General features: G+C 40.8%; 1 protein-coding gene across 1 annotated transcript in view; it reads left to right on the plus strand.

Annotated features, from left to right (window-relative positions):
- Nucleotides 1–7,711: 7,711 nt before the first annotated feature.
- The window catches only part of CRPPA (CDP-L-ribitol pyrophosphorylase A), an 83,915-nt gene continuing 77,945 nt past the window's right edge, over nt 7,712–13,681 (plus strand). The window contains exons 1-2 of the mRNA XM_056857086.1: nt 7,712–7,902; nt 12,506–12,773. Of these exons, the coding sequence (XP_056713064.1) occupies nt 7,712–7,902; nt 12,506–12,773 (459 nt within the window). The remainder of the gene's footprint in view (nt 7,903–12,505; nt 12,774–13,681) is intronic.

Here is a 13,681-nt window from a genome sequence, read left to right on the forward strand (position 1 = left end):
CTTTTATGAAGAGAGGTATACAACTAAATCTGGATATCGATATTTATAGAGAAATCACAGAATGTAAAGAAGGGGTTTGGATGTTGAAGAGTAGAGAAGAGCTAAAAATTAATGACTGGTTTATGTATTATAAATTAAGGGATATATTTGATAAAGATAAATTGAGGGGATTTAATCAAAATAAATCTAAACTAGAAATCATATTAACTAAGGGAAATAAAGGATTGATAGGAAGAATTTATAAGTTATTAACTGAAGTGAATTTAGAACAAGAAAGGATAAAACCAGTGATGGTGAAATGGATGAAGGAGTTAGGTTATAATATTGATTTGGAAATATGGGAAAACTTGTGGAAGAGGGAATACAAATTTACAATTACTAATGAAATAAGAGAAAACTTATATAAGATGTTTTATAGATGGTACATAACCCCGGTTCTGCTAAGTAAAATGAAGAAAGATGATAAGTTTATGTTGGAAGTGTGGAACCGAAAAAGGCACGTTTATGCATGTATGGTGGTTTTGTAAAAAAATTAAGAGATTTTGGAGACTAATATTAAAGGAAACTAATAACTTGATTAATATAAAAGTAAAAAAAGATCCTTCTTTTTGTCTATTGGGAATCCTAAAGACAATATGGATAGATGTGATAGAGTTATATGTCAATATAGCTTTGCGGCAGCAAGAATTATAATAGCAAAAAACTGGAAGCAAGTAAATAAATCTTCAATTAAGGACTGGAGAGAGAAATTGTGGATGTATATGCGGAAGGCCAAACTTACAGATTCTTTACAGGGTAAAGATATGGAAGAGTTTAAAAAAACATGGCTAAAGGCCGTCGCATTTTGGGATAAACTGGCGAAAATGAATTTTACAAGTATAGTTAATGAATTATAGATAAAATGTAATGTTTTTTATAATAATAATGGTATAAGGTAATTTTAAATACTGTCAAAACACTTCTCTGGAAGTCTATTGGTGGTGGGACACACTGTTAAGGTGGGTGGTGGGTATTAGAGCACTGTGTATTCTACAATTTATATTATATGGTGTAATTTTGATTTTTGTATAAGTGCTCTTTTTGTATTTCTGTATTTTTTCTGTTTTTTTTGTTTTCTTTTTTATGATTTGTATAATCTGCTTTGTTTTTTTCTTATTATAAAAATAATAAAAATTTATAAAAAAATTTGTACCCTTAACACTCAGTTTGTACTGCAAAAAGAAATCTTGCAGCTGATGCTTCCTTTTCAATCTCTGAATAAGTATTTTGTACAGACCTCAAATAGATCTATCTGCTGTAGTAGACGAGAGGGCTATGAGAGGCTATGATTCAGCTTCCACTTGGCTTCTAAAATGCAGAGTATTGATTATGCTCACAAAGGTTTTTCTTTTTCCTTAATTGATCAAGCTCAGTACTGGCACTTGTTAGGAAGTTAAAAAAAAAAAAAGCAATATCATCATCATTAGCAAACTATCTGTTGATGAAAAATGCTCAGAGCTAAGGAGTAATCAGGCTTACATTTAATGAAAGGAAATACATTTGCCTCAGGCATGGTAGCTATTTTGATACTGCCATGGATATACAGATAAACAGCATACTACGATTGGAACGAGTGAGCTAGAATGACATGGAAGTAGTCTCCACTTAGGAGACAATGTCCACTGCATGTTTGCAGCGAAGATTAGAAGCTGATTTTTGTATTTAGTCTTTCTTCTTCTTTTTAAAACAGCAGTCACAGAACCTGATGTTCTTTCCTTCTTGGCCATTTGAAATCCAGAAACGTCAAATCCAAGTTCAGTAGTACAATAAGACCCAATTTTGAACAGCAGCCTTGGAAATACTTAAAAGATTTCTGCTCATAAATAACCAGCGCCCTCCTAAGCCTGACCTTTACATCCTTCCTGAAGAAGTGCAACATTAATCATGCGTTCAACACATTCCACGCTGGGTTTCTTGTTGCTACAGTGCTCACTTGGAGATTTTGCAGAAACTTAGAAGGAACCTTGAGCGCTGGGAAGCATTCTCGTCTCATGATGCATTTCCTTTCCCGCAGGCAAAGCAAGGGGGCTTTAATTTTAATTTCATTGACATACTTGTAAATGTAGCTTCAGGTTAAACTGAAATTTGTCTGCAAATTTATGAGACATGCAGACATTCTGTCACTGTGCTTGTTCGGTTTGCTTCATCGCCGCCCCTGCAAACAGACCTGCCTGTGCATCATTCAGAGGCATCCAACTTTTCAAACAAGTTCACGTTTTGTGTGTATTGCTTCCTCAGCATACTGGGTTGGATCCTTCCAGCTTTCCCACTGGTGCAAGCCAGAGGAGGAGGTGCTTTTGATAACCGAAAAGTCTATTGCGGGGATTGTGGGAACCATGTGAACAAAAAGCCATGCTGGTAAGAGCTGCAGTGAAGAGGGGGATTTGGTGAGATCATATCCCTCTCTGCCTTGTGCCAGTGGAAAGTTGGTAGGATCCAATCCAGTATTCCCTCCTCATTATATGTACCTTGGAAAATTTACAATATGTCTTACCTGTAGATCCCTGCCCATCTGTGTATAGAAAGATTTTATTTGTTCCTGTAGCTAATAACTGGGAAGCATAATCATAACGATCAGAATACCATGCAGATATCTTTAGTCCATCTTATTATATTTGGGAGACGGCAGTATCTTGACCACGTGGGCGAACAGCCTGCTTGGTTATTCATATCCATTCTGCCTCTCATCTTCCACTTCCTGAAATGAGAAACAGCGATGTCTGGAATTTGGCAGGCAACATCTTGAGATGTGAGATGCAGTTAGGGGCACCACGTTGAACGAACATTTTACACTGTAACCAATTTATAGGATTGGACTGCATGGTTCCCACTGGGGTGTCTCTGATTTCCCTGACAAATTAACCATGTTTCAACTACAAAGCTGTAACCTGTCAGAATGCCTAAGTAACTGGTATCAACAGATTAGAAACCCCTCAGCTGCCCATATTCCGCACACCCTTACATTGCAGCCATTTGCTCCCATGAACACAAAGAAACATTCTGGTGAGACTATGACTACTGTTACATTGCAACTTTGTGGACTTCAGTACTATGAAGAATTAAGTAGACTGTAACGTATACATTTTGGGAAAAGGAAATCTCCAAACTGGGTCGAATCCCCACTCATGCCATGGAAGCTTGCTTGGGCCAGTCACACACTCTCAGCCCTAACACTGGCTAGCATATGGATGGGAGACCTCCAAGGAATACCAGGGCCGTGATACGGAGGCAGGCAATGGCAAACCACCTCCATCTCTTGCCTTGAGAACCCTACAGGGTCGCCATAAGTGACTTGATGGAGAGTTAGAAGTGTATAGTTCAAAGTATCACACACAGACATTCACCTAAGTGTCACTACCTATGAGAAGCACAATAACTCTGGGTCAAAAATAGATAAGAGGCTGGGAAACTCATGGTTTTGTAATAGCCTTCTTCAGTTATGGGATGAACTCCCTGGAGGCTTCCCCCACCCCGTTAGTCTGGATTAGGACCAAGAAATAGGTCTTTAGTTGAATTGAAACTTTTTAGAACACTAGCTGCGCAGCCCACAATGCCTGATTATTGAGAGCCAGCTGAGAAGATTCCAACGTTTTACCATACAAACTATTCCTACCATATGATTAGAAGATGGTGTGCAGAAACATACCAATTGAATCAGGAACACATGAATACATATCTCTAGGCTTTTTGTGTTAAGGCTTCACCTTTTCATAGATACATTAGCCGGCCACGGTATTCCATAATGAATACTAAGTCATGCAAACATGGTCTGCTCCTGCCTTTTTCCTAACTAATCTAACCTGCTTTGTCCTGCAAGAGCATTTTCCAGTGATAAACGCTTCAGACAACCTGTCCTTCAGGAAAGAACATTCTCTTCAGGAAACATTTTTTTTAAGAGGAAAGGAATGGTCAGCTGGTCACAAACCAAAGATGGGTAGAGACCGAGGCCACAAAATGGAGGCACAATAGCCACTGCAACAGTAATACACGCTTTGGTTCGAGCACCTATTGAAAGTCAGCTGAGATTTCAGCCATGTTTCACCATACAAACTGTTCCCTGGGTTTGTTTATAAGAGAGAGCATGGAAAGATATCAAGTGAATCAGGAGCACAGGGATAAATTTTACAATCATTTAGATTATTAGTCTGAAAATCCACTGCAAGAATATTCAATGCGACCATGATTATTTATAAGAAAATTAATGTGGAAAAAAGAATGCTGTTTGGTGTACGTAAGTGTTCATTAGCAATAAGAGTTTAGCTATAATCGATATTTTAAGAGCTCTGGTTCTCTGTCTTCACTTGCAAATTGTCTTGTCAGGTAGCTTCTGGTCTTTTGTCTCCTTGCATAAAACTAGTGTACCTTGTTCTGCTCAATACCTGTTGGCAGCTTCCTACAAAGTCAGAGGAAATAGTCTTTGTTTGTACTTGCCCAAATTATAATGTGGGAGGATTCAACTCATGCTTTTCTAATGAGATGTTATCTTATGTTTATAATAAATCAGCAGTCCATAATATTAACCACCAAATTTTGTGAGCAGCATTTATTAGAATTTACAAATGTGGTTATTTAGCGTCTAGGGTTTTTTTTTTTTTTAATCTTATGTTTGAACTAATAAATTCAGGCAGGGATTCCCACATTGCAAGGTATTCTGCTAGACAAAAAGTTAATGAAACATTCTATAAGCTTTCCATTTTGACTAGCAGCAAATTGATTTCGGGTGGGAGGCCTAATTGGACACACACATTTCTGCAACTCCCAGTGTTTTTCAAACAGGAATGTAGGGGCTCAGTTTGGACTGGAACTATGGCACAAAGGGAAGGGTGATAAGCCTTCTTCCTTATGCCATTTTCCCAACCTGAAATGGCTCCAGGGAGCTGCTATTGGCTTTGGTGGGAGCCTGCACATGCTGGTGCTTCTGGGATTTTGCTCCCGGCATGGCTGTGCTGGCAGCAGTGTCCCGCACAGTGCCAGCATGAATGCCCCCCATGCCAGCATAAGTGCCCCCTATCCTGAGATAAATGGGCACTTACATCAGTGTGGGGTCATGCCGGCTCCTATGCTGATTCAGCCCTCCCCCCTTCAGGATTGCACTGTTAGTGGGGGAACAAAACAAAAAAGCCTTTATTTGCTAGCAGAAGACGACGACGGATGGAGAAAGATGAATCTCACTGGACGGGGAGTTTCAAAGTTTCAGCAACACATCCGAAAATGCCCTTTCTTGAGTTGCCACCTTTCTAGCCCCAGACGGTGGCCGTACCCAAGAAGTACTTGTGAAGATGGTTTTATTGGCTCCAAGCCATATAGGGCTTTAAAGGTCAATACCAGCACCTTGAATTGGGTCTGGCAACAAATTGGGAGCCAGTGTAGATGGAAACACAGTGAATGGTAAACCACATGAGAGATTTTATCTGCAAAGTGTTTAGTGAAACAATCACAGCGGGCTGCAGAGCAGTCCATCTCTTCCAATAGGCCCCTGACCACCTGGATGAGTTCCACAGGTCTATACTAGCAGTATTCAAAACAGTCCACCACTCATGCAATAGATGCAAGCAGTCACTACAATGAATGGCATTGAAAATGTTGCCTCCGTTGGTGAAATCAGCTCGGCTCTCATGCACCACTTGTCGAAAGGTGTGACTGAAACCCATAGCGTTTCCACATGAAGGTGACCCAGCTGGTAATCTTATTGCAGACCTAAATGCTTCCAAGGCATGCATGTGGGAGCTACCTCAGATGAGAACTAGCCTTGAGAGAGTTGTGCCTTGAGAGTGGAGAGAGACACATTATTCAAGCCAATACATTTATAATTCTAGGAAAATTCAGTTTTCTTCTCACAGTATTCTGGTGACGCATATAGCTATTGCTGATTTCAAATAAAATGTTTGTTGGCTAGTAATTCTGATCACCGAAGAATCTCTTCTACAGGTATATGGCAGATCAAGTACATTCCTTTCTTTAAAAAACAAAGAATATAGGAGGCATTAAGACCCATATGAATACTTTTTGGAGGGATTAAGGCTTTTCTAAAGAATAAGAGATGCTGTAAATTTAACAAATTCATATGAAAGAAACAACATAAATAAAATGATCATTGTTGGCAATGGCAGAATTATATTAGCCATAGGGTGTTTCCCATTCAAGGATCTACATGTTTTTATACGTACCCTGTATGATTGAAATAACTGCTTAAACTGGGCCAGCAGTTCCATCATTGGCATGTGCACCACCTGCCTCCTGTGAAAAGATGACTCACAGCATGATTTTATTCACAACAAAGGTGGTGATAGGACCTCTAGAGTGGTGTAGCAATCCGCAGTGGTGGAGCAACACTCTTGTGCTGTCAGCCTACTATTGACAGAAGCTTTCTGCTGGTGGGACGCTACAGGAGGGGAAAAGTAGGTGGAGGACACGCTTGGTGGAAAAAGGGCATTGTTTCAAGTAAACCTCCAAGAAGGCATCATACCACACACACAAATATATATATCAAGAGATGGCATACGTTGAAACACCCCAGTTGAAGACAATGAGGCATTCCAGATAACTGCCCATTCTTTCTCCCAGCCACAAATGACAATGGCATTCTGCCTAACTCTGCAGTCAATCATGGCATACCACTGTTGTGACCCAATGAACCCAGTAATGGAACACAGATCCCTTCTATATCAAGACCCGCAGCATGGGACCATATCACTGTGCTATGAGCAAATAGAAGAGTTTAGTAATGGAGCGCCTGGTACCCAAAACTGAAAATGGACTCATGAAGACACTTGCCTTCTCAGAATCCTTTCAAGTACCTTACCTCAGGATCCCACATACGAATACCCTCCAGATAATTCACAGTGGGTAGCCGTGTTAATCTGTCTGCAGTAGTAGAAAAGGGCAAGAGTCCAGTAGCACCTTAAAGACTAACAAAAATATTTTCTGGTAGGGTATGAGCTCATACCCTACCAGAAAATATTTTTGTAGTCTTTAAGGTGCTACTGGACTCTTGCCCTTTTCTACTACAGAAAATATTTTTGTTAGTCTTTAAGGTGCTGCTGGACTCTTGCCCTTTTCTACTAATACCCTCCAGGAATTGCAGTTCCACAACTCCACTACTAAAACAAAACTTTTTGTTAAGTCTTTAAAGCGCCACAAGAGCCCAGTTTACTTTCTGTGCCAGAGCCCCTGGGGAACCAGCACCTGAGCTAAATGCTATATTGGACTGCAAGGGGGGGCACATGCGCGAGCCACAACCTTCCAGACACGAGGCCACTTTACGGCTCCATCCCTCCACCCACCCAAAATAAAGTAACGCGCATGCGCAAAACGGACCTCCCCCCCCCCACTCCGACCGGGCTACTTAAAGGGCCAATTTATTATTATTATTCAAACTATCGGGGAAGGGGGGGGGGTAGCTTGTACAACCGTCGTTTGTTGTGCTGAAGGCCAATTGGTCCGGGGCGAAGGGCATGGGCCAATGGAGCCAGAGCGCGCACGAGCTCCCCCCCGCCCCCCACCTTTGAGCGATGGTTCTCAGACCAACTCGGGGTCAAAAGTGAAGCGGGCGGGGGCGCTTGAAATACTCGGTGCGGCGCCGGCGGCGTACGCGAAAGCAAGCATTTCCGCCTGAACTGTATCGAGGGGAAGGGGCGCAACGCGTCGGGAGTTGCCGTTGTACGTCGCTGCCATGGAGCCGGAGACGGGCCTCGACAAGCGCGGCGGCGGCGCTAAGGCTGCGGAGGAGCGGCCGCCGGTGTTAGTGTCGGCGGTGCTGCCTGCCGGAGGAACTGGGGAGCGTATGGGCGGCGGCACCCCGAAGCAGTTTTGCGCGATTCTGGGGAGGCCGCTGATTAGCTATACGGTGCGGGCGCTGGAAAGGTAAAGCGCCGCCTCCCCCTCCCCCCGCTCTGTGTGGGCCGGCCCGTGACGTCCCCAACGGCCCGCTCCGGAGTCACGCATGCGCGCGTCGTCCCGCTCACCTTTATCCCTTGCGGCCTTATTCGAGGACGATCGAAAGGGGTTTAGGACGCTTCTCGTTCTCTATTACATTATTAAACAGTGATAGCGGGATAGGTGTGAGTTGCTGCTCATAAAGCTTGTAAAATTTCGGTGTAATCCCATCTGGGCCTGGTGCCTTAACAGGTTTCAGATTGTTTATGGCATCTACAATGTCCTGGGTAGTTATTTTCTGGCTGAGATTTTCTTGTTCCTCTTCTGATAGTTTTGGAAGTTTGGCCTGTGATAGATACATTTGCAGCCGTTGCGCCTGTAGGTCGTCTTTTACATAAAGTTGTTTATAGTAATCTACAAAAAAATTTTCAATTTCTTCTTGTTTGTTATAAGTTATTCCATTACTTTTTGCTCCTATAATCTTTTTATTCTATATTATTATATTATATATTATACCAAAAAAGCGCTGTTCAGAAACATTTGAAAGGATAGCGCTGTGCTTAATATCTAGGTCAGTGGTTCTCAACCTGTTTTTTGCTCCATTCCCCCCCTTTCACCATTGTTCAGAATATAATTCCCCCCTTTCCAAGATAGTCTAACTCAAAAAAGAAAACTACAATTTTACAGATTGCACATAATCTACAGGACATCACGCTTAGCTGAATAGTGGTCCAAATTCCCCCCCCCAGTCCTAAAATCCCCCCCTGGGGGGGAATTCTCCCCCTTGTTGAGAACCCCTGATCTAGGCAGAAGTTGTGGGGGGGTGGATGTCATCCAGGATAAGTTAAACAGAAGTCTTAACAGACTAAAGACATTTTTTATTCCATTGTAAAGTTCTAGACCGGAGTCAGAGTGGTGGATCCTTGCGACCTTGTGGTCGTTTATGCATGGGAGGTTTTGCCTTGGATTTGCCGCTCTCTAGATGCACATTCCCCCCCCCCCATCTGAACTCAAATAAGCCCCCATACAGAGTTTTGAGAATTCGAATGGGGAAAGTGTGCATCTAGAGAGAGGCAAATCCAAGGCAAAACCTCCCATGAAAACAAAATAAACAACGGGGTCAAGGGGCCCTAAATTGCAGGAAAGACGGGATGGAATGTAATTGTGTGAAAGTCATATCTAATTAAGAAAAGTACATTCACTAGGTCTGCTGAGCACCGGTAATGCGTGGGGAGTCCCAGTTTTTGCTAAGATGGTTAGCACGTGCAGCCAGATCATATTCATACAAGCATGGAAATAAAACCTTACTGTGCGTTCAGTGAAGCTTGCTGCCTGGTTTGTCAGATTGTAGCTTTTAGTTCATATTATACTATTCATAGGGTCGCCATGAGTCGGAAGCGACTTGACAGCACTTAACACACACACACAGCTTTTAGTTGCGATTCTAAAGGTCCTATTGAGCTCAATAGAAATTATTTCTGAGAAAAAATGCTTTAGATTGCACTATTAACTGCTTACTCCCTATTTTGTTGCCGAAGTGAATTGCTGACCAAGGCTCAGGGTTTCCCAGAAACCCTGCCCCTACAAGCTAAAGATACTAATCGGCTCAAGTTTTCCTTTGTCTCTTTTTAATGCCTCCCATTCCACGTTCATGATTACTAAATGCACAATTACATGCATACAGTCTTCAGCACATTAACTCAGAGCTCTTTCTGAATACATTCCTTGTGCCAAGAAGCTGTAGGCATCCATTAGTCCAAAACAAAATCCCAAAACAGGGACAAAAGCTGTTCATTAGGAATAACCCAAATGACAAAAAGCTGCAAGCTTTTGAGTTCTTGAGAACTATTCATCAGGCTGGTTATTACCAAAATAAAATATGTCTGTGGAGGAGAGCTGATGTCTGGTCACAATCTGGTCTGGTCACAATCTTATCTTGTCAGCCTCCTCTGTGAAATGCTGAGTAGGCATACATGTTTGAAATGGTGCTGGTATCAGGTTGCACCTCTGACCATCTGTTCCAGAGGTGCTGGTACTATAACATTTGTACTATTTGCTATACTAATTATGAAATGTATGAATATCTTAGGGAGAGATCCTACATGGTTCTGTTGAGAAGTCCAGTTTTATCCAGTAGGGCTTACTGTCAGGGAAGTGTTTTTAGGATTGCAGCCTTAGTTTTCTGCAAGCAAAAATATAGCCAGCGCTAGAGAAAAAAACTTGAAGCTGCTGTACCCTGTGCAACCGAAGCACATAGGTCCTTTATGCATGGGTACTTTGACCCACATTCACCCCTGGACTGACTCGGTTATTCCTTGGAGTTATGCATGAGTTTTCCGTGCCTCAGAGTTGACCTCGTGCTCACCCTGCACTTTTCTCGGGTTTTTCCAATGCTGTTTTGCCACAGATTTAAAGTCTGCTCTGAGATCAACTCGGTTCTAATTCTGGCTATTTGCGTTCATAAGGAATTCGGGTTTGGGAGGAATCGAGTGTTTTCATAATCAGGAACCCACTTAGCTGCCCTTGCATGGGCTTCATTGAAATACATTACAGCACAAAAAGAACTGCAAAGAAAATGCAAAAAGGATTTTCCATTAAGGTCACTAGGCCCAGATAGGCTACTCTGGCACTGGATTGACAGCCCCCAGAGTGGAATATGTCCCAGGAAAAAGAATCTGTGCTCTGGGACTGGAATGACAGCCCCAGAGTTGAATGATGGTGCACTCTGGGGGCTTTAAGTCCAGTGCCAGAGTAGTGACCTTAATGGAAAATTCATTCCGCATTTTCTTTGCAGCTGTTTTTGTGGTGTAATGTATTTCAATGGAGCCCATGCAAGTCAATTGGCAAACCTGGCTCCCATGATTTTCAGTGGGCCTTCCAGCCTCTCCCATTGTTTCCAGTGGGCAATCCTGTCATTCCTTTTAGTACATCCCTTTGCAGACTACAGCCAATTACAAAGCAGCGTTTTCAAGGGGCAGGGATTCAGACATTCCAGATTTGTGCTGGTGATTCTGCATTACAAAAACGTACTGCTGATACTCCAGGACTTTCTTAGGGGCAAACAACCACCATGCATAGGATTTTGAGAATTCAGATCAGAAAAGTGTGGGTCAATGGAGCGTCGAACCCAAGGTGAAATTCCCATGCATAAAAGACCTTAGTTTTAACTCACCAGAAGAAGACAGGCAGCAGTCCACAAGCAAAAAAGCTGTCTGAATGCTCTTTTCTCAAAGACAATGTCACCCTTTAGATCACAGTTTATATTATATAAAAAATTTCTTACTACACATTTTGCACAAAACCTTGCGTTACAGAGCTTTTAACTTGTTCCAAAATAAAATATAGGATTTTTTTTTTGGGGGGGGGTGTGGAAAAATAGAAAAAAATTACTCTCCTCCTGAATTTTTCTATTTCTCCACCAGCTTTCACATCATGACCCCCATAATTAAGTTTTGGTGCACTTCTTTATGAAATCTGTGCAAAAGCAGAAATTAGTTATTTTCATTACTTACAGGAAGCACGTTTCTCTGGTTTGAATAAATGTATTTGGTGTAATTGTTTTGATAAAGACAGCTATTGAATTTTCTTAATCAGTACATTTTAACATTTCATATTACTATTGCGTTTTCCATAGACATGAGTATAGTTGAGAAATGTATTGGAAATAACTGTTTGTAAGAAAGTGGAATACTCGATCTTTTGATCTCCTCTTGAGTTTAGTATTCCTTAATAAAAGCATGAATTCTCTAATTGGTTTGAGTTCACCATTATCTGAGAAACCATATAGGTTGGATGTTGATTTTTGGAATATCAAACTAAGTAGGTGATACTTTCTGTAAAGTCTTCTGTAATGGATTTTGTTTTGTTTGCGTTTTTGGACATTTTCTTTACTAGTGCTTCAGATGTAATATGCGAGTCTTGAGTAGTCATTAAAATGATATAAGAATTAGAACATTCTTACTACAGACGTAACAGGAAACAAGATACTTAACAGCTGGACTCTGGTCTGAGCTTGGGAAACTGACAGTAGAGTTACCAACTCTAGAGATTCCTGTGTCTTATAACAGGAGCAGGATAGAATGAAGCAAAAGCAGGATAGAATGAAACAGGAACATCTTTTCTCCTGAAGATCCAGATAATGGAAACGCTGTACCTGTATCATTGTCTTGCAACTATTATAGGTACAGTACTTTCTATCTCTGAAAATAATCCCATCATGAATTTCCTTAAGACTCTACTAAATCCTAAAGAATCTTTATGGGAAGCAATAGTTTCCTGTCCTATAACTAAGAATTTCATATCTTAGGATATTTTGATTTAGTAGGTTGTCATAAATCAATTTGCATTACAGAAGTATTTAGCTGAATGAGTGAAGAGTTTTTGGTTGGCAGTAATGCGTGAAACAACCTGTGCACTCAAATCCATTATTTCACTGACTGTGAGTGGTTACATGGTTGTTTCCTCCCAATTCTATAGCAAATAAAATCTGGAAGGTAATATAAACTATATTTATTTAAAATTATAGGGTTCTTTGCTAGCAGAATCTCAAGGAAGTTTAGTAATGTGTGAAAAATTATTTATTGTCTTGCAGCATCAGTTGGATATCTCATATTGTTGTGGTGGTATCTCTAGACAATGTTGAAATAATGAGATCTATCGTAAAACAGTATGGCCACAAACGAACTGTAATAGTTGAAGGTGGAACAAGTCGTCATAGATCAATCTTTAATGGCCTGGAAATATTTGTAAAGAATTCTCCAATCCAGAAACCAGAAGTTGTAATTATTCATGATGCTGTGAGACCATTCGTTGAGAAGGATATTCTTTTTAAAGTGGTTATGGCTGCCAAGGAACATGGGGTAAGTATGAAGTCTATTTAGTTACTTTATTTATAGACTGTACTTCTCACGGAGACTCAAGGTGGTAACAAAATTTTAAAAATGCAGTCTATTATAATATACATAGTAATCAAAGCAATACAACTGCCTAAAACTTTTCACATATATCACAACCCTATTCCCTTTATAAACATGGCTCCCAAACACGTCTGCTTTATGCATTATATGAAGTGATAGACGTGTGAAGCTTATTTGTTTGCAGGTGGCTCTTTTAGAAAGCTTTGCTCCAATGGATGAACCTGTCACATGTGATACAAAATTATAATACTATGATAAGTAGGTCGTGTGACTTACTTCAGTTGAGGATTAATTAGTGACTGTTTGAAAAACTAACTAGTGTTAGGACTTATGTACCATAGAGACTGTCATTGCCCTGTGTCCTATTGGTGATCTTTTGGTATGTTCTCTTAACAGTACCATCTGTGTGTCATGTTCAGTGTGTCACATTCAGTCAACAAGGGTAATAAATGTGATTTCTTAATGGTCGCTTCCCCTCCCTTCAAGCTATAGAGCGCCATCCCATTGCTAACTCACCCAAATCCAAGACTGTGCTACTTTCAAAAACATTGTAAAGCTTACTGGGGCACAGACTTAATTCAATCAAGTATTCCCAAGTTCTCCTGATTTAAATGACCTCTTATTCTACTTCACAGTTTTAATTTTATTACCTGCAGCAAGATTTTGGGATGGGCCAGGTTATAAATCAAAATGTATTTATGTATGCTACTGTCTCATGTTTAGTAAGCTGGCTAATAGCATATACACTAGTTCCATGTGAAGATGCCTGCTGATGATCTTTGGCTAGTAAGCTGTCCTAATTGAGCATCCTTTCTCCAAAAATAAATCCACAATGAATTGGAAAGTAAGAG

The sequence above is a fragment of the Euleptes europaea genome, chromosome 11 (assembly GCF_029931775.1).
Source record: "Euleptes europaea isolate rEulEur1 chromosome 11, rEulEur1.hap1, whole genome shotgun sequence".
NCBI classification, from domain to species: Eukaryota; Metazoa; Chordata; class Lepidosauria; order Squamata; family Sphaerodactylidae; genus Euleptes; species Euleptes europaea.